General features: G+C 45.1%; 1 protein-coding gene across 1 annotated transcript; it reads right to left on the bottom strand.

The window, feature by feature from the left end:
• Nucleotides 1-5680: 5680 nt before the first annotated feature.
• LOC136515258 (disease resistance protein Pik-2-like) lies at nucleotides 5681-26056 on the bottom strand. Its single transcript, XM_066508904.1, has 2 exons — nucleotides 25917-26056; nucleotides 5681-6710 (listed from the first exon to the last, which is right to left on the bottom strand). The coding sequence occupies exons 1-2, from the start codon at nucleotides 26054-26056 to the stop codon at nucleotides 5681-5683; spliced, it is 1170 nt and encodes a 389-aa protein (XP_066365001.1).
• Between the last annotated feature and the right edge of the window lie 1370 nt (nucleotides 26057-27426).

A 27426-nucleotide genomic window follows, 5' to 3' on the forward strand; every position in this document is an offset into this window, starting at 1 on the left:
TTGATCTTGAGGTTGCAAACTAAGTTACCAAAGAATGCCATACGAGCTATCCGCAGTGACAATGGCACTGAGTTCAAAAACTCTTAGTTTGACACCTTTTGTGCTTCCTTGGGTCTTGAACATCAGTTTTCTTCACCCTATGTCCCTCAGCAGAATGGTGTTGTTGAGCGCAAAAATCGGACTTTGGTTGAAATGGCCAGGACGATGCTCGATGAGCATAGGACTCCTAGGCGTTACTGGGTCGAAGCCATCAACACCACCTACCATGTTTCAAATCGCATTTTTCTTCGTGCTTTCTTAAAGAAGACATCCTACGAGTTGTGATTTGGGCGTCCACCCAAGGTGAGTCATTTTTGAGTCTTCGGTTGTAGGTGCTTCATTCTTAAGCAAGGTAATCTTGACAAGTTTGAATCTAGATCTTCGGACGGTATATTTCTCGGTTACGCTTCTCATTCACATGCATACCGTGTGCTTAATCTCGAGACTAACCGTGTCGTGGAGACTTGTGAAGTCACCTTCGACGAAACCATGCCCTCTTCTATTTCGGTCTTTGAACATGCAGGTGATGAAGAGATGGGTGACAGCATTTTCATTGAGGATGACGATGACGTCGATTAGGATGATCCCAAGCCATCTCAACCGGCTGCCCCGATCGAGCCAGCTTCGACCACTTCGGCTCACGGCCCCGAGCCCTCCACCTCTACTTCATGGGGTCCGTGCGAGCCGCTTCCTCAATCGACTGAGGAGGCCCCAGCTGTGGATGAGGGGGAGGCGACTTTGTCTTTGGGTGCACCTCGACATATCCAGCGACGCCATCCTCCTCAGACCATGATCGGCGACATCGACGAAAGGGTAACGCGTTCCAAGTCTTATCATATTTCCCATTTCGCTCATTCTGCTTTCGTAGCTTCTTTTGAGCCTCGAGATATTGGACACGCACTATCTAATGTCGATTGGGTTAATGCTATGCACGAGGAGTTAGAGAACTTTGAGCGGAACCAAGTGTGGGTTTTAGTTCCACCTCCACTAGAGTGCCACCCCATAGGTACAAAGTGGGTTTACAAGAACAAGCAGAGTGAGGATGGGGTGGTGGTGAGAAATAAGGCGAGATTAGTGGCTCAGGGTTTTTGCCAAAAAGAGGGAATAGACTATGAAGAAACCTTTGCTCCTGTTGCCCGTCTAGAAGCCATTAGGATTTTTTTAGCATTTGCAGCTTCGAAAGGGTTCAAGCTGTATCAGATGGATGTAAAGAGTGCCTTCTTGAATGGGTACATAGAGGAAGAGGTTTATGTGAGGCAACCCCCTGGCTTTGAAAATCCAAAGTACCCCAACCATGTTTTTAAACTCCACAAAGCCTTGTATGGTTTGAAACAAGCCCCGAGAGCTTGGTATGAGCGTTTAAAAGCTTTCTTGCTTGATAAGGGTTTTAGGATGGGTTCTGTAGATAAGACTTTGTTCCTCCTCAAGCAAGGCACAGACATCCTTTTGGTTCAGATATACGTGGATGATATAATCTTTGGTGGCTCTTCTCATGCTCTTGTTGCCAAGTTTTCAGATACTATGAGCAGGGAATTTGAGATGAGCATGATGGGCGAATTGACTTTCTTCCTTGGGCTGCAAATTAAGCAAAATCGTGAGGGGACGTTTGTGCACCAAGGCAAGTACACCAAGGACGTGCTCAAGAAATTTGATATGGGTGAGGCCAAGCCTCTTTCGACGCCCATGTCAACCACGACGGCCCTGGATGAGGACAAGGAGGGAGAAGCCATGGACCAGAAGGAATACCGAAGCAAGATCGGGTCCCTGCTGTACCTAACGGCGATGAGACCGGACATCCAGTTCGCAGTCTGCTTGTGCGCGCGCTTTCAGTCTTCGCCGCGCACGTCTCATCGTCAAGCCATCAAGCGGATCCTCAGGTACCTTCGTTTCACACCCGAGTTTGGTCTTTGGTTTTTAGCCTCCTCCTCTCTTTCTCTTTGTGGGTATTCTGATGCAGATTATGCTGGTTGTCGTGTTGAGAGGAAGTCCACTTCGGGGACTTGTCAGTTTCTTGGATCTTCTCTTGTGTCTTGGTCTTCTCGCAAGCAGTCTAGCGTCACCCAATCCACCACAGAAGCTGAGTATGTTGCTGCTGCTGCTTGTTGTTCCTAGTTGCTTTGGATGATAGCTACTCTGAGAGACTTTGGGTTAGAGTTTAGGCGAGTGCCTTTGTTTTGTGACAGCACCAGTGCCATAAGTGTAGCAAAAAACCCAGTCCTTCACTCAAAGACAAAGCACATAGAAGTTCGCTTTCACTTCTTGCGTGACCACTATGAGAAAGGTGATATCGATCTGCACCACATTGATACCCAAAACCAGCTCGTAGATATCTTCACCAAACCACTTGACCAAGCCCAGTTTGCTCGCTTGCGAGGGGAGCTTGGAGTTTGTTTCCCTTTTTAGAGGAGGGGAACTTTGGTTGTTGTATTCTAGTTTTGCTTTTCTTTGTAGTTTAGCCTTTGTTTTTGTTTTTATATCATTCTTGCATATCATATCATCATGTATCATATTGCATCCTAAGCTTCATCCTTATAGTAGCTAGATTGACACTATGCTCTTGTTGGGGATGTTATGGATATACAATGATGTGCTTTTGGCTTAGGCTCCATTTGATCAATTGATACATGTTATGAGCTAAGCTTGTTTTCCAAACTGTGAACTTGATTAAAACTTGTTGAAACATGAAATGTGTTCACCACTACTTGTGGCACTAGCATGTGTTGAGATCTTTTTCTTGCTTCATATATATGCTTAGTTGCTATGGCTCATACCTTGAGTTACACACTTGCTTGAGAAACTTGAATTTGTGCTAAAACTTGAAAATCAAACTAAGTGATTTGAAAAGATCGGGATGGGTCTGTACTATCCTATGTCAGAGTATCGAGACAGCTCCAAATTGCACTTATTGGTGAACTTGAGCTCTGTAATGGATACCGAGATCATTGTCTTAAGCTTCTGATTGCCTTTGGCATAGGTTTGACATGGTCGCTAAGTCAGGTTTTGATGGCACAGATAACCTCCCGCACGCACTTGTCTGACAAACTTTGGTAATACGCTGCATAACTCCGATAACTTTCAATTGGTGTCTCAAATTTGATCAAACCACCAGTTTGTCTCTTGACATGATGTGTGAACTTTGTTTGGGGTAGTTCACTTTGCATACATGTGTAGCACAAGGTCGATCTCCTGTCTATTTTTGCTATGTGCTCCTTTGGTGGTGAACCCTCTTTTACAATTGCTCAAACTTGATCAAACTTGCTTAAATGCCATATTTCGTCTCATTTGGTCACCTTGAGCATTTGCTAGCACTTGTATGTGTTGCTATATATACATGGCAGCATCCACTAGAGCATTCTTTCAATCTACTTGCTATAATCTTGAAGCTTCTGCATTCGTGCATTTCTGCATTCATAGCTTGTTTTGAGGGGGAGTTGCAATTCTTGGGCTCTAGCTTGATAAGTGCATGTGTCAACAAGGGGGAGAAGTTTCCACACTCACAATGTCACAAGGGGACACAAGGGGAGAAATATTCAGAAAAGGGGGAGAAAACTTCCAATTTCACCTAAAGTTGAGAGATATGCATTCATTTGAGAGAGATTGCACTTGTTCAGTGGGAGTTGCATTTAAGGTGTTTTGCTAGATGTGTTGAGCCTTTGCCTCTTCTGGAGGGTCTAGCAGGTTTTCGGCTTTTTGAGCTTGGCTAGTGGTGTTGAGCCCATTGCCTCTTCTTGAGGGCTAGTTTTGTTTTACTTGGTTGCGTCGAGCCGTTGCCCATGTCTTTGGGGACCAAGTTTTGCTCATTTTCGAATGACCCGGTTCTTGGCTTTTCTTGGCTTTTGGTCGTTTGGGTGAGTTCTTTCTTTTCTCTTCTTCTTCTTTTTCTTTTGCTCAAGCTGTTCATGTATTGGTGTTGACAATGCACTCATCAAGGGGGAGATTGCGAACGCAAGGTTGACAAGTACCCTTATGTGTTTGTTTGTGATGAGTGATTGTCAATGTGATCCACGAAGTGGGTTGAGTGGTGACTAACCCTACCATGGCGAAAGCTATATGTGCGACATGTCTTTTGGCTTGTGTTGTGCAGGTGTGGAGCTTGGATGCGGTGGTCGACGACGAGATGAAGGTCAAGGAGGACGTGCCGTGCCGACAGACCGGGAGCGATGAAGGACGGACGTGAGGCTTGGACCGAGGGACCCAGAGGCCGGGTGACTAGCCGCGGTGGTTGACACTTGGGACATCGACAAGTGCAAGAAGACATGGAGTGACGGTGTTGACCGGGTCAAGACGGCGGACGCGTGAGTCGAGCGAGGCTTAGGAGGACTTGGCGGGCCGGCCGGTCGAGGACGGCGGTGACACGCGTCGGATGGCGGGGAACGCGTATGGAGTACGCTACCCACGGACGGTTTACGGGTTTGGGCCTCAAAACCCGGGCGGAGGTTTCGAGGAGGGACGGACGGCACGTGGCGGCATCGGGGAGTTCGCGTCGAGGCGAAGCTACCGGTGAGAAGGCGCGGTGGCCGTCGGATCAAGATTACACCGGGTTGGACAACAACGCCCTTGGGCTTAGCGGTTCAACTCATTTGTATCCAGGGGCAAAACTGGGAATGTGTAATAGCCCTGTTAAATAGGATGAGGGAGCCCCCATCTCCCTCACCTCCTCTAGTTTTCATTTTCTCCTTAGGGTTTCTTCCTCTAGTTTGCTCCCATGTATGAGAGAGGTCCACAACTCAAATTGTTACTCGGTTTTGAAGGAATTGGTGGCCGTAACCACCGTATGCCCTCCGGGATTCATGATTTAGTTGTGTTCTTGATGTGATTTTGGTGTTCTTCACGAGCTCCTTTTGTGCCTTCTTGTTTCCCCTCTCGTTTCTTCGTTTTGGGATGGTTTTGGTTCGTTCTTGTTACCTTGGATCGATCAATGACATGAGTAGAAGCTTTCCACCGAAGGAAATACACTAATTCCTCACGAGATCGCAGATCCGGGCAATTTTAGTTCTTGACCTATTTTTTGGGGGATTCTTCAATTCCTTCGATTCACGGAGCTAGAGTTTGTCTCGGGCCATGATCCTTTAGAGGTTGCCTTTCTACTCGCTTGTGAACCCTTGTGCAAAGTTTCAAGTCATTTGGAGTTGATTTGATCAAGTTATGGCTTGATTTGATTTTCCCGAGAAACTGCTCGCTCATACCGGACCGCGTTCGATATGATCTAGGACGTGTCCGATATTTCTCACTTTGGAGTTTTGAGCTGAAATTTGGTGGAGATCTTCCCTTGGTGTCTAAAGAGCTATGATTAAAATTTCATGATTTTTGGATACCGTTTGACGGGGTTTTGGATTTTTCTCTTTTGGTCAGCTTGCTGCTGAAAATACCGGACGTGTTCGATATAATACCGGACGTGTCCGATATTTGCAGGGGCAGTGCTGTTTTCTTTTGGAGTTTGCTCGTTTGGGCTCCGATCTGTGTTCCGTTTGCTTTGTGGTGACCCGCTGTGTTCTGAGGGAGCATCCACCCTTCTCTAGGGTCGTAGTCATCAAGTCTATCGTGTATGCTTTTTAGGGATTAATATTGGGACAGTGGTCGAAGATTTCGAAAGAAATTTGAGGCTCCCATTCACCCCCCTCTGGTCGCCGTTTCCGGTCCTTCAAAGGGTCTCCAAATACTTGAGTTTTCCAATCTTTTTAGGGAGCCTCTTAATGTCTGTTTTTCGGAGGCTGAGATACTTGAGAAGAAGCATTTTGCATATCTCCTTGGTATGATGCGGTTTGAAATCCTTACAGCCTTCAAGATCTAGCACTTGAACAATTCCAAACTTGAATGATTTCGAAGGCAGCTGAGTCAAGCTCACATGAGACAAGTTCATGCTCTCTGTTGCACTCCCATGTTTTGAATCATTGCCTTGAAGGGATAACCGACGAACTTTGCTGCTAGGCGGTGCCATGAGCCAATGGCCACCAACCACTGTGATGAAGTTCTCTTCACTTGCCTTGGACACAATGTACTCAAGAATCATGTCATGAACTTGATAGCTCTTCACCTTTCCATTGCTGCTGTGCTCCACGGCTCGTATAATCTTCCTCATTCTAAGATGATTGAAGTATGCCTCTGCTACATCCTCCACACTGAGCCCCTGCTTCTCACTTACAAAACCTTCTGCTATCCATCGCTTTGTCAAACGTTTCCTACTGATTATACAACCCTTCGGAAATATGCTTAAATACAATGAGCAAGTCTTAATCTCAGCATTCATATCATTGTAGCAGTGATTCAGTATCCTCGTGACTCCGTCCTGGGCAAGAGTCTGAACAGAGTCTGGCACTAAAGTATGGCAAACTTGTTTCCAATCAGCCACGGATTTCTCTGGGTTGCAGGCCACGAGCCCGGACATGATAACTATGACCCACGGCAAGCCCCCCCACATTTGCCACAGCCTGGGTGGAATTTTCTTCTGATTTTCTTCGGCCACAGCTTCCATTAATAATTCTTTAGCCTTGGCTTCATCAAGTACGCCTACTTTATGAAAATAATCTCCTTTATCTCTTTTACATGTACTAGCAACAGCTTTAAACCGTGTGGTAACCATCAGTCTACTGCTTCGGTTACTTGCTGGCAATGCCTTTTTTATCTGATCCCATGTGGTTGCAGACCATACATCATCAATTAAGAGCAGGTAACTGGCACAAGAGAAAACAGAGAATGAAAATAGTGCTTTAAAAAACTAAAAACAGAGCCCACCAAAGTGAAACAATCGCTGAGCCCCACTCCTTCCCCTTGACCCGCTCCTCTCTCTCCGTCGACCCCCAACAAGCCGCGCCCCAATCTCGCGGTGCCCGAGCCGTGCGCACATCACTAACTGTACCTCCGTGAAACAATTGCATGAAACACTTGGATGCAACATTCGTCTAACGCATAGATGAAACATTTGAAACATACTGTTGCAATATATATGTGAAACATATGCAACACCAGATAAAGCACTTGCAACTTACAACATGAAAACACTTATTACAACATAAGACTGAAAATAGCTGAAACATTTCGAACATACTCTTGAAACATGTGTGTGAAACATATGTAACGTCCAGATAAAACACGCTTGCAACATACATCTGAAACAGATGAAACATTTTGAACAAGCTCTTGCAAAATGCCTCTGAAACACTTGCAACATATGCAACATCACTGGATCTACTTTTGCAACATTCATAAGAAACAACTGCAACATACCTTTGAAACACCTGAAAACATACATTGCAACATAGGGGAGGGGAAGCCTGGGCCGGTCTATTCCAGCCATCGGGGTCAGAGCACGCGCACCAGCGCCACCAGTACCGGGCTTGGCTCGGTGGCGACGGTGGGAGAGGGGGGCGAGGAGCGCCATGGTCGTCGGGGTGGGGGAGCTTGGTCGCCGGGGTGGGGAGGGCGCCGCATCAGGGTGGAGGAGAGTGAAAGGTCCTAAATGGCTAGGGGGGTGAATAGCCTATAAAAATTCTCTATAAATTCACTAGAGCAAATGGTTAGTACACTAAATGGCGAAATACAATTTTGCTCTAGCTCTACAAGGGTTGCAAGCCACCTACACCGCAATTCTAATTCTATACAATCTCTAGGCACACACAAGAGCTATGCCACTACTCTTACACTAGTTGAGCTAACTAGCAACTAAACTAGAGACTAAACAACTAGCAAGCTACTCAACTAAACAAAGTAAGAGACAATGTAATGCAAGGGAAATGAGTAGGGTGATTATACCGTCCGAGGCAAGCAATCAACCAATCAATATGAATACCAAAGAACACCGGGAGATATCCAAGGAGACAAGAGACACATGATTTTTCTCCCGAGGTTCACGTGCTTGCCGGCACGCTAGTCCCCGTTGTGTCGACTACACACTTGGTGGTTTGCGAGCTAATTGGCACCACGCTAAGCCCACACTAGGGCATCGCAAGAACCTACCCGAAGTGAGGGTAACTCAATGAAACGAGCAATCCACTAGAGCTACCTTTTGGCTCTCCGTCGAGGAAGGCACAAGACCCCTCACAATCATCGAGATATGGTCACGAACAATCACCAACTAGTGTCAATGCTCCTCCGCTGCTCCAAGCCATCTAGGTGGTGGCAACCACCAAGAACAACAAGAAATCCGTAGGCACAACGATCTCTAAGTACCACTAGATGCAATCACTCAAGCAAATGCACTTGGAATCAATCTCAATCTCACTATGATGATCAATCAATGAAGGAGATGAGTGGGAGGTGTTTGCTTAGACTCACAAGGATGTATCACTGATGAAAATATGTAAGAGAGTGAGCCCAAGTCGGCCATCATCTATTTATAGAGCCCCCTTGGCTCAAAGAGCCGTTGGGCTCGCGCAGACACAATCAGACTTTGAGCAGGGTCCGGTCGGTAGGGTCCGGTCGATCGCTGCTGTCCACGCGTCCTTGTTTTAAATCTCACGTGTTAGATCTTCAACGGTCACTTAAGTCTCACGAAGTCAACACCTCCAGACCGAACTCACAACACCTGGGTCTAGTCACCATGACCGCCTGAGTCCGAAGGGAAACAAAGAGATCCCCGAGGCTGAAAACATGACCGGACACAGTCCGGTCCTCATGACCAGAGACTGGATTCTCACCAGGGTCCGATCCCTATCCGCCGAGCGCCATCGCCACTACGACCGGACTCGCCACTCAGGGTCCGGTCGTGTTGAATCAGCAGAGTTCGATCGTGTCCATTTTTACACCGAGAGGTCCCAGATCCCTCGGACTGGGTCCGGTCAGCACTGACCGAACTCACCGTCAGGGTCCGGTCGCTCAGAGCTCACCATGCGTCCATGCGCTAGCAAGCCGCACAACCAGACTCCCGCGCACGGGTCTGGTCTCACCACCACGCCAGGTCTGGTCACTGCGTGGCACTCTCGGCCAAGTCACGGCGCATGATCGGACTCGCTGGGCAGTGTTCGGTCCCTGCACAGGCAGGGTCCGATCCTAGTGAAACTCTTGCTTTTCTTTTTTTATCTCGTCAAACACTTCACCCTTGCTTCCAAGTTGCTAACAACGATGTATATAACTCATGTGCACGTGTGTTAGCATTTTCAGAGCATTTTTCAAGGGTTAATTGTTAGCACACTAGGTCCTAATGCATATGCAATTATGACTTCACGTAGTGGCACTCGATAACCGCTTAGCCAAAGATTTCTCCTCTTTATAGTACGGCTATCGATCCTAATAAATACACTCACAACTTCTATGGTGTCTTGAGTGCCAAAACAAAAACATATTTGATACCTTTGCCTTGATCAACACTTGGTTTTTGTTTTTCTCTTTCTTCTTTTCCAAGTTGGAGCTTGATCACCATCATCTCATGTCCATCTTCATCTCCATAGACCTCTCATTGCTCCATCACTTGACTTTGGACCATCCTCTCTTGTCTACACACTTAGCTCAAGGATTAGTCCATAGGTTTCATCAATTATCCAAAACCAAACTAGGGCTTTCAGAGAGCCACCAACTCCCCTGCGACACCGCCACGACACCTCCATGGATCTCATCATGGAAGAGGATGCTCCCACCATGAAGGAGTTTGCGAACAAGGAAGAGTGAGGGACCCCATCAGAGGATCCATATGATGCCCCATGCCGGGCTCAAGCGTTGCCGTCTCGAAGGGCTACTGCGCCATGGGAGCACAAGACAGAGAAAGGAGGAAAGGGGAGATGTCAACGAGTGTCTGTTTTGGTGAATACTGGTGGGAAGTAGAAAGAGGCTAATGTGTGGTGAAAAGCGTGGATAAGAATGCATGGATAGGTAGGAGAGAGATCAATGTTGAGAGAGCATCATGCATGCATCTGATATTTTTAACAGTGCCAGACGCTCGTACAGTAGCATTACCGTTTCAGAAATCTCTTCCATCGCCTTTTCCAGGAGTTGGGATTTTTGTTGGCTGTCGCAGTGTAGATGGAGTATATAGACGAGAGAGCGTAGATTGTCCTTTTAGGCCCGGTCGTTGTGCTAGCTCCGGAATGGGAAAGGGTCGTCCGAACGGACACGTCCGGACGGACGCCCGCACCAGAGTATTAGTGTTTGTTTAATTGCCAATAATTAGAAAATTGATATGGCCAGTTTGGCTCACGAGATCCTATTAGATTTTGGACTCTCGTACTCAGGAAAGTCCAGCCGCCCTATAATAAGGGTTGACGGCCGATAGACAACACAGAATCGAATCTATAAAATACATCTACTATTATTTTTTCATCATGTCTTTCAATTTACTATTGCTTCTCGTTCTTCGTTGTTGATAATACTCGTTGCTTCAACGATGACGAAGCCCTAGAGCAGTCAGGCCAGCTAGGGCAGCCCATAGCCACTACACGCCCTGACAGGGTCCCTCCCGGGCGTGTGAGGTTTTGGGTCTCAAGAGACCTCGCTGGTGTGTCTTGCGACGTGTTCTGCGTATCACGCTCATCGCCGTGGGCACACGGTGACGTGTTCGTGTGCGAATATATTTGACTTAATCACCTGACAGATCACAAACAAACCGACATTTTTCTCTGAAGTCAAAGATTATATTCACCAAACAAATAGAATCTTAAAAACCATAGGTCACAAAACTTTGCTAAAAGTAACAGATCACTTTCTTGATTGCTTCCACATTATTTAAAATACTATTAATCTAAACAGTTTGTTAACAAAGAGTAGCCTGCAATTCATGTTTGTTCTAGACACGGAACGGGCAGTTCAATCGATACGCCTTTCACTGTTCGATTCGACACATGCGTCCTAATAAGGAACTTTTGGTTAAAGAAAATTGGCAACGCATGTCTTTACCAATTTTCTGGTACATGTAACGAAATTTTCATCAGTATTCTCTATTGCTATTTTCAACAAATTGGTATATACACCACCAAAAACATTGGTCGAGCGACATGTCGTAATTGGTTAGACTAGAATTTTTGTTCATTACTTCTTTATTATAAAATATAAAATATAGATACATTTGCGGCGAGTAACAAAGATAATACACCTAAAATATTAAATCAACTAAATCTAAACTACTAAATCTAAAAATGATCCTCTCAGAGCGAGGGTGATGCTCGCCTCGTTCGCTTGGGAGGAGGCTCATCGTCATTCGTCGTTGCCATCGTCCTCCTCCTCCACCTTGTCCTCGTGGTCCTCCTTCTCCTCGGAGCTCTAATCAAGAATCAAATCAGGATCCATGTACTCGCTGGAGGCGTCGTCGGACGATGAGCGTTGTTGGACCTCATCATGGTCTGTGGGTGAGTTGTAGCTGGGAAGCTTGAAGCCGCTGTCCAACGACATGGTTGTAGTTGGATAGAAGAAGGGGATGAACAAGAAAGAGGGGTGCTTTTAGAGGGCGGCGAGCATGAAGATTATGTAGAGTAGTTGGCGGCCTCGATTTGGCTTCTCCCGGTGGAAGTAATGTAATAGTGATGGAACGATGTTGAAAGTTAGGACATTACTTAATAGTCACGTTGAATTTTGACCGCCGGACCACCATTGGTCGTTTAAGGCCAGCGGCCATAATGGATATCTTAGTCGGCTCGGTGTTCAATACGATGGAGAGCAGAAACCCCATAGAACCGCCGGATCTATCGTTCGCCCGTTGGTGCTACAAGAAGTTTCATCCGACGATTCGATTCCTTTCCAGGCCCCGCTATCGATCCAGCCGGCGGTGGAACTACATCAACGTCACTTATGTACTATATGACGGTGATAATGGCGATGGTGATCGCTCGACCTGTAGTAGTGTTTGATCATGTCCTAGGGTTTGATAATCACCCATGCAGAAGCTAGAGAGGTTGATTGGCATCCTTCGTAGAGTATCTTCTCGAATTTGGTTTCAAATTGACAAGGGTTGACTCTTTGTTGACCCTAGTTGACAAGACACTACTACATTCAGACCTATCACCAACGCCTCTATCACCGCTAGTATTATTAAAACCGTTGGTGATAGAACTGTTGGTGATGAGAGTATCACCGCCGATTCGTAAGAATGTTGGGGCTGATAACTATCACCGCCGCTTCGCCTTACCAACCAACGGTGATAGTCCATCGTCATAGCCGGTTTGCACCATGAACTGGTGGTGATGATGTGCTCCTCATCACCGCGGGCTCGCCGTATGAACAGGCTATGAAGACATTTTTCACCGCCAACTTATTGTATGATATGGTGGTGATAACCATGCTGCAGCACAATAAAATTCATAACTTTTTCAATAAAGTTAGATGAAAACAAACTTTATATAAAAATTATAGATCTCGATGAGATCTGTAACTTTGTAGTTGATAACGTTTTTATTTAAAACCATTTACGGTCCCAGAATTCTGTTTGAAGTTCTCAAATTTGAAATTCATTTTTTTGAATTGTACAAACGACCTCAGACGGAAAAACGACCAAAATCATTGAGGTCCCAAAAGTATGGCCGAAGTTTTGATGATTTGAAATTCAATTTTTTCAAACGACCTCGAATGACAAAACGACCAAAATCAAAGTCATAGATCTCGATTAGAACAACAAATTTGTAGTTGATGACTTTTTCATCTTAAACCGTTTAGGGTCCTAAATATTTATTTTAAAATCATAAAAAGTGAATACTAGGGAAATAGATATGCTATATAGGCCAGCACAAGTGACTAAGCGGTGGAGTGGTTAGAGGAGCTACGTGCGAGGACAAAGGTCTCAGGTTCAAATCCTAGCACCGCGTACGTAGCGCATGGATTTTCGTGCAAAAAATCGCGTGACTTGCGAATTGGGTTATTTAGTGGAGGCTTCCCAGGATTAAAACAAAACTTTTTGCCTTTTTTGCCCATTTTTGGGATTTCTAGAAATTTTAATCACCGACGGCCGATAATCTGAACCGACTGTGATAATATCATAGCCGATTGCAAAACCGATTGTGATGAGAATGCCATCATGTAGGATTGCTGGCTAGCCTAGAGGGGGGTGAACAGGCCTGTAAAAATTCAGCTCAAACACTACTACATTCAGACCAATCACAAGCGGTTCGTAAAGCCCATCACAAATGCTTTTCGGTCTTGGTAATAAGCTGTCTGACAGTGATGACATTCTCGTCACAGGCGGATTGTAACCGACGGTGATACTAGCTTATCACAGTCGTTACCAGCCGGCGGTAATTTGAAATTTTCAAAAATCCCAAAAATAGGACAAAAATATAGCAAAAAAATTATTTCAATCCTGGAAAGCCCCGAACCAGCTCCAGCTCCATGGTACCAGAAAGTTGCTCTAGCTCTTGCTCCACACTATTTTTCATGATACGCGGTGGTGCTGGGATTCAAACCTAAGACCTTTGCCGTTAGCTCCTCTAACCACTCTCCTCTAACCACTCCACCCCTAAGTCACTTGTGTCTATATAGCATATCCATTCATTTTTAGGATTTAAAATAAATATTTAGGACCCTAAACGACTTCAGATGAAAAAGTCATAAACTACAAATTTGTTGTTCTAATCGAGATCTACAACTTTGATTTTGGTTGTTTTGCCATCCGAGGTCGTTTGACAAATTTGAATTTCAAAACATCAAAACTTCAGCCAGACTTTTGGGATCTCAAATGATTTTGAATGAAAAACTCATCAACTACAAGTTGTTGTTCTCATCGAGATCTATAACTTTGGTTTTTGTCGATTTTCCATCCGAGGTTGTTTAAAAATTTTGGTTTTTTAAAATTTTAAAACTTTAGATACAAATTTAAGACTAAATGATTTCTAATGAAATAGTTGTCAACTAGAAAGTTTAAGCGCTTCAAACAGAATTCTGGGACTGTAAATGGTTTCAAATGAAAAAGTCATCAGCTACAAAGTTGTCGATTGCGTCGAGATCTACAACTTTGATATAAAGTTTGTTTTCATCTAAGTTTAATTGAAAAAGTTATGTATTTATTTATACTGTAGCATGGTTCTCACCGCCGTATCGTACAACGAGCTGGCGGTGAAAATATCTTCACCGCTGGTTCATATGGCGAGGCGACAGAGATGAGGACTACATCATCAGCGCTGGCTTGTGGTGCAAACCGACTGTGATGATAGACTATCACCGTTGGTTGGTAAGACGAAGCGGCGGTGATAGTTATCGACCTGGACGTTCTTATGAACCAGCGGTGATACTCTCATCACCAACAGTTCATATTACGAACCATGGGTGATAGCTATCACCATCGTCTTTATTGATACCGATGGTGATAGAGGTGTTGGTGATAGGTTAATCTGTAGTAGTGAAACAAATGTGAGAACTCTGCGCACCAGTGCTGCTCCGCGCACAGCACTGTTGCCCCGCAGCACTGCTGCTCTGTTAGCGGCTATTCTGCTCTGGCTGGCACCCGAGACAATAGTTCAATATCTACCCAACAAAAATTAGATCGAGTAAATTCCTGATGTTCCTGGGGTAGTATTGAACCTGTTTCACCACTTGGAAGTTGGGGAAAGTGCACACATGAGTAGATCGGGACCAAACCCTAGAATCACCATAAACACAAATATTGCAAAGCAAATCATAAGAACACAAGTGAGACACTGATTTATCCCATGGTTCAGCTTGTCATTAAGGCTTGCCTAAGTCAACGTTGTTGAGGAAGTTATTAAGGCTTGGGTTTCACGGAACCCTATCATCATTCTCAAGTCAAGAGATGAACTCTTGAGATGAGGGGTGATTTCACTAACTGATTGGGGTGATTACAAACCTCCCGACGCTACCACACAAGTTAGCAAGCTCCATGGGCGACACGCTAGTCGGCTAGGAGCAAGCTCCAAGAGTAACAAACACAATTCGCCGGCTTGAATGCGAACTAAGTGCTTTAGGCGATGAAGAATAGATTTGGAAGCTCTCTAGCATAGTTTGGAGGTTCAATCTCTCTAAGAACCAGAAGAGAATCAATGGGAGAAGGTTGAGGGGCTCTAATGGAGAGTGCGAGAGTGAGGAGAGCTTCTCTGATCGAGTTCAGATGCAAATGGTCATGGGTAACCGTTGGGGGAGAAGGGAGGTGAAGGAAATACCCCCTTCTCCAACGGTCAGATTTTAAGGCGCAGCACGGCTGCCCGCAGAGCGGCAGTGCTGCTCTGGCCTGCCAGCTCCAAATTGAAAACTAAATCGCATGCTGACTAGGCAAGGTAAAAGAGTATGTTTAGTGGATTTGTAGCACTTGGTTGCACGTTGAAGCTTGCATATTGTATCCCCTTTGTAGTACGGCTTCTCCTAAGCTTAACTTCAAAATAAAAATGAATTATAGAGTCTTTTGAGTTGGATGTCACGTTCTTTTGTAATTGGGGGCTCCACCATCACATATGTTATTCTCCATTTGATTTAACCTGCTTGTCATCTAGATAAATCTCGTTAGTCCCCTAATTGTGTGGTCATTATCACCAAAACCCACATTAGGGCTTGACACCATTGACAACTCACTGTTGAGGTTGAAAACTATTTGTGATGAGATTTACGAGCCGCTTTGTGATAGGTCTGAATTTAGTAGTGTGAGGAAACAAATGTGATTGATTAGCGAATTTAGAGTCCTTGTTTTAGTAGATATCACTAGGAATCCTAGCTTGGTAGAGAATGATAAGGCGATTCTTGAGTGTTTGTGTGCAAGGTCATCAAGGAGGTTCTTGAGAAAAGTTTTAGTTGGAATGACTTTTCATCGTGACAAATATGAACTTATATTATGGATATCCTGGTCATGATAATAAATTGTAGATTTCAAAATTTTATAGAAAGAGTAAAACACAAATAGATATTTACTATTCTCACCGTCATGAACGTTTGATAGTTTTTTCCGTTGCAACATACGAGCATGTTTGCTAATTAAGAAACGAAGCGGGAAGTAACCACTACGCCAGAAACAATATTCAGAGGAACCCTTTTTAGACGAAGGCAGTTCTATAAAAAACGTATCTAGAAATGGTTCTAAAGTTGATACACCTCTACAAATTGATTTTTAGAGGTAGTTGATAATGTGGCACAGCTAAAAATAGTTGCAGCACAAAAAAATCATAATGTTTTTAAATTAAGTTGGATAAATACAAACTTTATATTAAAAGTTGGGGAGCATAAAGAGATTTATTACAACTTTTTATTTAAAGTCATTTAGTGTCGCAAAAACTATGTTTTAAGTTCTCAAATTTTAAATTCGATTTTTGTGAAATTTTCAAAACATTTTGGATGGAGAGATGCCCTAAACGAAAATTGTAGCATGTGATGAGATTTAAAACTTTGTAGTTCAAACCTTTTTTATTTGATTTTAGAAGCTTAAATATTTAATACAAGATTTGCTACCGTTAATACAGAAGGATAGGACGATTCATACGGGCCCAATTTTTGTGTGCTAGCAGCCTAGGAGAGCTTCGCGCGTCCTAAGTTCAAATCACATAATTTGTTCAAGCGAACGAGTCCCAGCAGCGCGTTGGTGTGTGCTTGGCCGACCCCAAGTCCCCAAGGGCTTATCCTGAGTTTTTATTTTTTAGGGTTGCCACGTTTCCAATCGCCACTGGAAATTAACTTCTGGCGGTAATCACCTTTACAAAGCATTTTAGAGATATTTGAGCAGAGTCGGTTAGAGAAACCTGCTGAACAAATTGATTTTTGGTCGTGAAAATTTGATTCCGTCCATAGTCATGAACACCGAAAAACCAGACTTTAGAAATTATATCAGAAGTCAAGGCCGTACCTGATCAACAAACCCAATAGAAAGCAAACCAAGACTTGGACCGTATTTTATAGACTAGATAATGCCAAGAAAATGACGCACCCTACGTGTGTCTCACAAAAACTAAGCGCTAAATAAAACCGACTACTCGTCCTCCAAGGTCACACAAACACCATAGAATAAACACGTTCTGAATTCTGAGACTTGGTTTCGCACAAAGCTAAGTAAAAATTTGCCTTTGAATTAATTAAACCATTTAAAAACTTAATTAAATATTAGGGTTTCAAGTTGTAATTACCGGAGATTTTAGAACTGCAGCCGGACGTGGAGGCTGCTACTGCCTACTGGCACCAATGGCACATGGCAGTCTGGCAGCCGACAGCGCGGCAGAAAGCTCTACCTAGCTCTTGCGAAAAAAAGAAAAAGATTAAAAAAAAAGAGGTCTATCTAGCTTCGGTTCAGTGGATGAAAGCGCGACGAGAAGGTTGGGCTGGGCCACTGGGACTGTTGGGCCAGGCCGCCTCGTCCTTCACTTTGACTTCAGCTGGGCTACTCGATATTTCTCACTCGTGATAAACAACGGTAAATTATCTGAAAATACGGTATCTCAAAAACTGTCGGAAGTGGTTCAATTTTGGTCTCAACGTTACTTTTACCATTTCTGTTTTTCCAAGAGTCGTTTCATTTATCCCCAATACAAACCGGTAGAATCCTAAAAGCCAATTCTCCTGGAAATCGGGAACTAAGGGTTTTTCCCCATCCATACACATCTAGGTTCAAGTATTCGATTTAATATATGTGATACTTTATTTTTTTCAGAGTTATTAATCTAAGAAGAAATAAATAACGCTGTTCTTTCATTTCAGATGTCGTGTCTGTTAATAGCGAGATGAACTATGATGAGTTATTAATAATTAGCAATCTCGAGATTTAGCGGTATAGTCTCCTAGACGACTGATGACTTATTAGCAATCTAATCACTACCGGAGACGGCTTCTTTGCCCAGTGTCCTAGACATTCGGCAAATGCCGATATACACTCGGCAAAGCCTTTGCCGAGTGTTACACTCGGCAAAGGGCGCTCGGTAAACAGTTGATCGACAAAGACCTCTTTGCCGAGTGCACTTTATCGGGCACTCGACAAAGTCTTTGTCGAGTGCTAATCTGACACTCGGCAAAGAAAAGTCGCCGTGACGGCGGCTTTGCCGAGTGTCAAGGTCAAGCACTCAGCAAAGGTCGCCTCTTTACCGAGCGACGTTGACTCAGACACTCGACAAAGGTGGCCACTGTGTCGAGTGCCACCGGCAAGACACTCGGCAAACAGGCGACCTTTGCCGAGTGCCTGGCCCGTGGCACTCGGCAAATCTGTGATGTTTGCCGAGTGCAATGGCCTTTGCACTCGGCAAAGCATGTTCCCAGGCATGTTCCCAGGTCGTCACTTTGCTGAGTGTCATGGCCATTGCACTCGGCAAAGTGACTGAAAACAACATTTTTTATTTGTTTTTTACATTCCATCCAAACAAACAGAAGATATATATAACAAACATCATCAACATCACATATATATCATCAACAACATATATATCCAAGACCACATATATATCACAAACGTCACATGTCTCACAATATATCACAAATAAGTTCACAAGTAATCCAAGTGTTCCATCATCTACAACCACAATTGCAAATAGAAGTACCATTAACAACCAAAAGTATCATCACCTAGCTTCCTCATCCCACCGCCCACTATCTTTGTTCAATCATCTGCAATTAAAAAGAGTAAACCAATATGCACAGATAAACAAGAAGTACTTAGAAAGAGATGCAAAATAAACAAAACATAATTACAAAATAACATAGTATTACATGTATTAGAAATAATCTTCATGATTCGGATTAGTTGGATCATAAGTCTCATCATCACTATCAATCATGTCGAAATAATCAACACTATCCGAATGAGCAACGTTGCCATTGTCATTGTCTAAATGTAATCGCTCAAGCATTTGTAAGTCATTCACATTTTGCACCTCATCTCCAGCGTCCTCTTCAATAACCGTTTCATTGTCTACTTCCATTCCAATCGCTTCGGTTAAGTCTATCTCAAACCTCCCTTCTAGTCCCTCTTCTTGAAAGAACTCTTCGTCATATGTGTTTGGGTCTAAGTTGTAATCTTCATCGTTTGGGATAGGCACTTTACCGTGTGGCGATACCCTGTGCACAATATCCCAACCCTAAAGATGACTTTTGGTTTGACACGCATATGGGAGATAATAAACTTGCGTGGCCTATTGGGCCACAATATAGACATCGTCTCCTGGTAAGACGGAATCCTGTCGAATTTTGACTAGCCCAAGATTAGAATATGTCTGTCTCGTTACTCCAGGATCAAACCAATGGCATTTGAATATGATGGGATTAAAAGGTTTGAAACCATGAAACTTGATTTCGTATATTTCTTCAATTCTTCCATAATACTAGACCTCATCAACACCGGGCGTAAAAACTCCGAAACTTGTGGTTCTTCGATTGGGCCGACTCTGCTCGTAGCTTGTTGTGCGAAAGCGATATCCATTCACGTCATAACCGGAAAATGACCTGACACTATAGGCAAAGCCATCGGCAACCTCAACACGCATAGACACATCCCTCTGGCCCTGCAAGCTCAAGCAGGATACATCGTTATATTATTCGCACGTACGAGTAACTTGAAATGTCAAACTAAGTTCGAGCTAAATTGGATGGTACCTTCTGTTTGAACCAAGAAATGAAATCGGGCATTCCATTTCCCGCACCCTATCTAAGAAGGGTATCTACCTACTGCGGGGTAGGATCCCTTGATTGACGCCAGAATTCATGAAGAAATTCCCTGTACCAACGAGAAACAAGGGGGTTGGATGCAGAATAGTGACGGTGTATTTAACAAGTTCGTTGAGAACTTACTGCATGTATGGCGCCACTTCGTCAAGGTTGGTCAACACGTATAGCATGATATGGTGCCACTCTTCATGATTCAAGGTCTTGGGGGTCGATGCACTTGCGCTTCTGAGTTGCCCTCGAAAAAGGCTGAGGTTCGATTCATTTTCTCCAGCATTGTAACGAGGGGGTGGATTATGCACGCTAGGGAGGTTGTCACCATAGTATGTTGTTGTGAAGTTCGCCACCTCCTCCAGAATGTATGCCTCTACAATGGAAGCCTCAATTTTGCATTTATTTCTATATTTCTTTCGAAGAACCTTTAGACATCTCTCGATTGGATAGCACCAATGGCCCTACACGCCCCCCCCATTCGTGCCTCATATGGGAGGTGCAAAATCAAATGCTGCATCAGATTGAAGAAGCTGGGTGGAAAGATCTTCTCCAACTTATAGAGCAACACAGGTGCCCTTCTTTCTAAGTCAGCAATCACGGTCCGAGATAAGTCATTGGCACAAAGCTGACGAAAGAAATAGCTCAACTCTGCCAGCACTAGCCAGACATGCTTAGGGACATAGCCTTGAACCATCGCCGGAAGAAGCCGCTCAATCCATATGTGGTAGTCATGACTCTTCATCCCTAACTCTCATAGTAGATAAGTTCACTCCCCTCCTCAAATTAGCTGCATACCCATCAGGAACATTAACGTCTGGATCCATTCTAGTACTTCCCTCCTTTGGGGCTTGCTCAAGACAAAATCAGCCTTAGGCCTTCTCCATGTCTTGCCACGACTAGGAGGCTTCATATGTTGGTTTGGTCTATCGCATAACGTTGCTAGATCCACTCTAGCCTTAACGTTGTCCTTTGACTTGTCAGGAATGTCCATGATTGTTGCCCAAAGTGCCTTGGTGACATTCTTTTCAGTGTGCATTACATCAATGTTGTGTGGAAGGAGAAGGTCATCAAAATAGGGGAGCCGAGTCAAGCCTGACTTATGAGTCCACATATGTTGCTCTCCATATCCCACAAAACCACCTTCTGGATTGACCACGAGACCATCTATCTATTCATGAACCGCGGCACCAGTCATTATCGGTGGTGCAGGGTCTGTCACTACGACACCTTTCGTAAAGTTCTTGATGTCTCGTCTGAATGCATGGTCAATAGGGAGGAATTGCCGATGTTTGTCGAACGATGAATACTTGCCACCCTTCTGCAACCAAATGAATATCCCATACGCCAGGAAGTCATGCAGGGAGTAGTGGTACCAAACATGCATTTTGAAGTTTTTCTTTGTAGCTCGGTCGTATGTCCATATCCCTTCCTCCCAAGCATGGACCAATTCATCAATCACAGGCTCCATGAACACACCTATATTATTCCCTGGGTGTCCAAGAATTATCAACGACAAGAATACGTTCTGTCGTTGAAAGCATACGCCGGGGGGGGGGAGGTTGAGGAGGATAACGAACACGGGCCAACATGTGTATGGAGCAGCCATCATTCCATAAGGATTGAACCCATCTGTTGCCAGCGCAACACGTACATTACGAGCCTCTTTAGCTTTCTCATGATGAATGCCATCAAAGTGGGTCCATGCTTCACCATCGGATGCATGTACTATCCTATCAGGATTGTATCGTTTGCCATTTTTGTGCCATGTCATCTGTTTCGCGGATTCCTCGGTCATGTATAGCCGTTGGATCCTCGGTATGAACAGAAGATGCCGTAGGATTGTCATAGGAATGTCAAGCTGCCTCTTCTGGCCATCACCAGAATCTACCTCTAGGAACCTAGAGGATTTACACTTTGGACAGTACTTTGCTTTCACGTATTCTTTCCTAAATAGGACGCACCCCTTCGGGCAAGCATGTATCTGCTCATACGACATCTTAAGTGCACAAAGGAGTTTCTGTGACTCGTGCATGCTCTTTGGCAGAAGGTGACCCTTCAGAAGCAGGCTGCCAATAACTGTCAACATACCATCGAAGGCGTCTTGACTCAGGCTATACTGGGACTTTAACGCCATTATGCGTCCAATGGCATCCAGTTGAGAAACCTTTGTCTGGCCATGAAGGGGTTTCTATGCCGCGGCAAACATGTCGTAGAACACCTTTGTGGTTGCCTCTGGCTCCTCCTCCATACGTCCTTCAGCGAACTGTGCCTCGTGATAGTCATTTAACATATCTGCTACCCCAGCATCAGCATCATAATCCTCGATGCATGGTCTCACCACCTCCTCTCTCATACGATCGGCTTCACCATGGTAGACCCACCGGGTATAGTCTGTCGTAAATCCATTCTTCCAAAGATGTTCCCCCATGACCTTCTTCGTTTGTCTTTTCCTGTTTGCACATTTGCTGCAGGGACAACAAATTTTACTCGCTCCTTTAGCAGCCACACCAAATGCCCGTTCCAAGAAAGCATCGGTCTTGTCGATCCATTCATTGGTGACCTGACCCTAACTTGCGTGGCCCGTGTACATCCACTCACGGTCCTCCATCCTCTAACATATATAGCAGCGAGTAATATAAACATCAATTGCATCTACACGACGTTCCTACTATCTAATAGATGAGGATAGGTCCTAATCCCACGCGAGGATGCGTAGGTGGGGTTAGTTTCCATGCTCTACTCCTATCCGAGACAGAATTTCGGCAGCACCTCCCCACTGTTCTCCAAATACACGTCCTGCCAGGGAGAGTGTGTATCCAGAGAACAACAGGGAGATGATACCGAAACTCTGTCTCGGATCGGAGCAGACCATGGAAACTAACCCCACCTATGCATCGGCGGGCTGTCCAAAAAACGTGGACAAATCGAAATAGATACGGTTTTAGATATGGAAATATCTGCATATTTCCAACCGTATCTCTTTCGAATAGGAGACGCCTAACTGGGTTGCGTGATCTACGACCATAATATGGAAAGAGGGGTTATACCTAGGGTGGCGGTGGAGTTAGGCTAGCGGGGCCGTGGTGGGTCGGTGCAGTGGCGAGGCGATGCGGTGTAGGCAGACCCGCATCGGAGATTCTTCGGTTTGCAAGCATCATACGTGACAACTTACGCGAAACCTTCTCAAATTTTTATCACAGCCTCCATATATGATATCATGACATCTTGACAAGTTTCATGATTTGCGGACTTTGTTTGCTTTTTATAGAATTTAAAAACAACTCGACCGCAAGTTCGTGGTCATGTTTCGTGAACAAGATGTTCAAAATTGATGGTCTGGTCTTGGATACGGCCTCACATTATACTAAATAACATGAATATCATTTTTCCATTCATTTTTTCATTATTCGAATGACTAGCCGTTATAATTTGAATTATCCAAGAAAATTCAATTAAATGAAATAAATTAAAGAAATATAGAAAAAGTCCGAGAAATGTGCCACATTGGAACATAGAGTACCAGGTATTGTATGAGGACTGCAGAAAAAGTTTGGAGGTCAAAAGTGAAAAAATATGGTTTTTCGAGTGTCAAAAACTGACACTCGCCAAATCATTGCCGAGTGTCAGGAGAAGACACTCGGCAAAGGGTTAACGGCGGCTGCCAGGCGTTAACGGCGGCGGCCCTTTGCCGAGTGTCAGGATAATAACACTCGGCAAAGACCAGTTTTGCCGAGTGTTACCTCTTTGCCGAGTGCCAGTTGTTTGCCGAGTGCTTTATCTCTGGCACTCGGCAAACAGCCTCTTTGCCGAGTGTCCGATAAAAAACACTCGGTAAAGTCTGGGACACTTGGCAAAGAAGCCGTCTCCGGTAGTGAATACGATTATCATTTTTGAATGGAGGGAGTATATATTAAGCACAAATCGAAGGGTCTCAAACGCCCTTTTAACTTTACCGCAAAACAAATTTAAATCATACATAGTTTACAAAGATTAATTACTTTGGAAAATGGACTGGTTGCCTGGTTGGTGCATCATCTCAACGGATATCATCTTCAGCTTGTCGTCGGAATGGATATCTGTTCATGTTTTTTTTGGAGTGCATCACGTCGCCCATGCGTTTATGGCTAGCTAGCACACGCACATGCACATGCATGGAAGTTGCCACCTGCCTTGCTCTTGTGTGGTGGCAAGCAGCAAATTAACCCTCCCAGAATAGCAGTGGAAACGTATTAACAAAATTCAGGCAAGGATATAGGCTTGCTAGCTAGCTTGTATCTGCCAGACCGATCGAAAACAATTAGTAGTTGTAAATATATATAGGGCGATATATATCCAGCAGAGAACAATTAATAATGCTCCAGTAGTGCACATGTAATAATAATCTCTGACCGACGTAGGCCTTGTTTAGATTGCAAATTTTTGCAATCTGGATACTGTAGCACGTTTCGTTTGTATTTGACAAACTTTGTCTGATCATTGATTAACTAGGCTCAAAAGATTCGTCTCGTGGTTTACAACTAAACTGTGCAGTTAGTTATTTTTTTTACCTACATTTAATGCTCCATGTATGCGTCTAAAAATTGATGTGATGGAGAGAGAGTGAAAAAACTTGGAACTTTGACGCAATCTAAACAAGGCCAGAGTAAGCTTTCACCATTTAATCATTTATTATACTGCTGCTTATATACAGTATACATATGGTCATCAGGCAAGCTCACGGTTCACGTTGTGATTAATTATCTTTGTTGACCCTGCTAACAAACTGGCCTAGCTAACCTTTCAGTTATCAACCGACGTAACTAACCACGACTCTGTTCGGCTGATACTACGTAAGCCGGCTGATAAGCAAGCTGTTTTATTGTGAGAAAAAAATACTATAGATTCTACCTGATAAGCCGGCTGATAAGTTTGAGTAAACAGGGCCCACGGCCCAACATACTCCTACTACTTCCATATCCGCTCAGGCCGGAAACTGTTTTACGGAAGATTATATCCATCTTACACAACTGGAACGAGGTTCTTTGCCGAGGGCCGGATACGCTCGGCAAAGAAGCCTTTGCTCTCGGCAAAGGGTTTGCCGAGAGTTGCTCTCGGCAAATGCCGGTCGGCACAGTACCTCACGGCAAAGGCTACTTTGCCGAGAGCCTCATCTCGGGCTCTCGGCAAAGGATTTGCCGAGGGTTAGCCGGCCATCGGCAAAAAATTTCGCCGTGACGGCGAGAGGTCACGGTAAAGTTGGTCTTTGCCGAGAGTCTTAGCAAGTTCTCGGCAAAGAATTTCTGAATTTTTTTCCAAAAAACTTTGCCGAGCGTCTGTCAGAAGAGCTCTCGGCAAAGAATATTGACAATTTTTTTAGACATTTTTTTGCCAAGGCTATGGCTCAGCTCTCGGCAAAGGCTTCCTCTTTGCTGAGCGCTATGGTCATGCGCTCGGCAAAGCTGGGATTATGTGTGTTCCAGAATTCCCAGCTTTGTCGAGGGCATGACCATAGCCCTCGGCAAAGCCACAGCCAATTTTAATTTTTTTTTTGTTTTTTGCATTTTCAGTCAACAAATAAACATATATATGACATTCACATCACAATAAGCACATCCACATATCAATAACCATATCCACATCACATAATTCACATCCACATCACATAGAAGTCTCGAAGTTCGAAGTTACAAACAAATCTCGACACATAGACAATCACAAGTGTAAAGTTCGACAAGCAACATAAACAAGAGGCATAGGAGGCGCCAAACTGGTCACAGTGACGGTCCGGGCTGAGAAGGCGCCGCGTGCGATCCTAGGGAGTTGACGAGGAGAAGGTTAGGGTCGTTCGACGCCGCCGACTGACGCTACACAAACAAAGAAGATGCAGAACGTGTTAGACAACATAAATAGATAACCAAGCACTACATGTACTTTTTACCACCACGACCACACCACCACCACCACCACCAACCACGCGACACCACCACCACGACCACACCACCACCACCACCACGCCACCACCACACTACTACTACCACCACCAACAAGCACACCACCACGCCACCACCACCACCACCACCACGCCACCACCACCACCACCACCACGCCACCACCACAACCACACCACTACTACCACCAACAACAACCACACCACCACGCCACCATCTCCACCAACCACGCAGCCACCACCACGACCATGCCACCACCACCACCAACCACGCCGCCACCACCACCCACCACCATCACCACTAGCACTAGGTTTCACTAGGTTTTACTAGGTTTCACTAGGTTTGACATTTAGAGAAACTAAAACATTTGTCATACTCACCGGAGTAGAATCAAGCTGAGGTGGAGGTGTAGCCTGCAGCTGACCGAGCAGGAACTGTGGGACCGTTCCACCTTGGGTCATCGCAAGACCCTACACGTAGGAGAGCACCTCTGCCATCTGCCGCTGATCCTGCTCTTGCTTGGCCTCTAAAGCTGCCAGCCTCTGCCGCTCGAGCTCCCGCTCAGCCTCCAAAGCTGCCAGCCTCTGCCGCTGCTGCTCCCGCTCGGCTTCCATCGCCTATAGCTGTGCCTGCAACATTTGACGCCAATGTTTCAAGATTGCGGAGCTAAGGTATGTAAAAGTCAAAGAACTAGGAATGGAAGAGAACACTTACCTGGAGTGTCGACGCCATGGTCGGGCGCTGGCGTATGGCCGGCATTAAGCTCGTGCTCGCTGCTCAGATCTGGTGCAGCGGAGGAACAGAGGTCGTGTCGAGGACACCATCGCCAAGCCAGAACCGCCCGTGCTTCTTGCCTTGCCCCACCCTCATCACGAGCTCTGGATCAAGCCGCTCCTTGGTGGTCGGGTCGTAGTCTGGCTCGTGGACTGACCTTGCCATCTCTGTGTACGCAGAGATGCGAGGGGCAATGCTGGCATTGGTGAACGACTCGGCAGGGACTTCTGAGGTCTAGTCGGTGGTGGCCGTCGCCTTGCCCAAGTGGGACAAGGCATATGCCTTGAGGTGACCACAAGGGCGGCCACCATGTGACGCCGACTGCGAGAAAGACAATAACATTGTCAGAGTTGTTGCATAATTGAGTGTTAGGTTAGAGAAATGGTTTTGCCTTACCCAAGCTTCTGAGAATTCGGAGAGGTTGTGGCTGCCTTGATGGTGTGGTACTCCTTGCATCAGCAAACGGCGCTCGCGTGCTTCATCATGCTCCTTCTTCTAGTCCTGGCCGAGCCACATGTCCACAATCCTCTCCCAGGCATCCGGATGCCGATTGCACCAGTTTGGAATCGCCTACAGGCTATCAAGCAAACGATATATCAGAAGATCAAATTAAGGAAACTTAATCTCAGAAGAAATCAATAGTAATGTTCCGTATTTACCGCAAGGTACTCCTCCTTGGTTAGCACCACCTGTCTTGCCTCGTCCTATGCTACGCCCTTTGACCTTTGCATAGTGCCAAATGTGCGCCTGATGACGCGCATCGTGAATCATGTCCGTGACGCGCTTCTTACAAGAAGCGACCGCCACCTGGTATGCCCTGTGCTCCTTGCCCTCCTCGATTCTAAAGAAATCATGCATAAAGGCGCGAGGTATCAATTACTTATTAGAAGAATGCCCAATGAATACGATGTATCTGTGGCTAAAAGAATACAATGTGTGCCTGAAAGACTTACCGACAGGTCCCTGATGACCCGCTCTGCCTTGTTCCTGTATCTGTGGCCACTACGATCCATGGCATCAGCGGCCAATTCGTAGTGGTCGAACTGAGTGGCCGACTCGAACATGTCCAGGCTCACCTCCACCAGGCCAGGGTAGTGCTCCTTGCACAGACCTCCTAGGATGCCATTCACTTTGCGTGCCTTGGCTCCAGTCTCCACAAGTTTCTAGTTCCTGCACAGGTGATTATAAAAAGTATTAGTTTGTATTTTGA

This window comes from Miscanthus floridulus, chromosome 17 (genome assembly GCF_019320115.1).
Source record: "Miscanthus floridulus cultivar M001 chromosome 17, ASM1932011v1, whole genome shotgun sequence".
Classification (NCBI taxonomy): Eukaryota; Viridiplantae; Streptophyta; class Magnoliopsida; order Poales; family Poaceae; genus Miscanthus; species Miscanthus floridulus.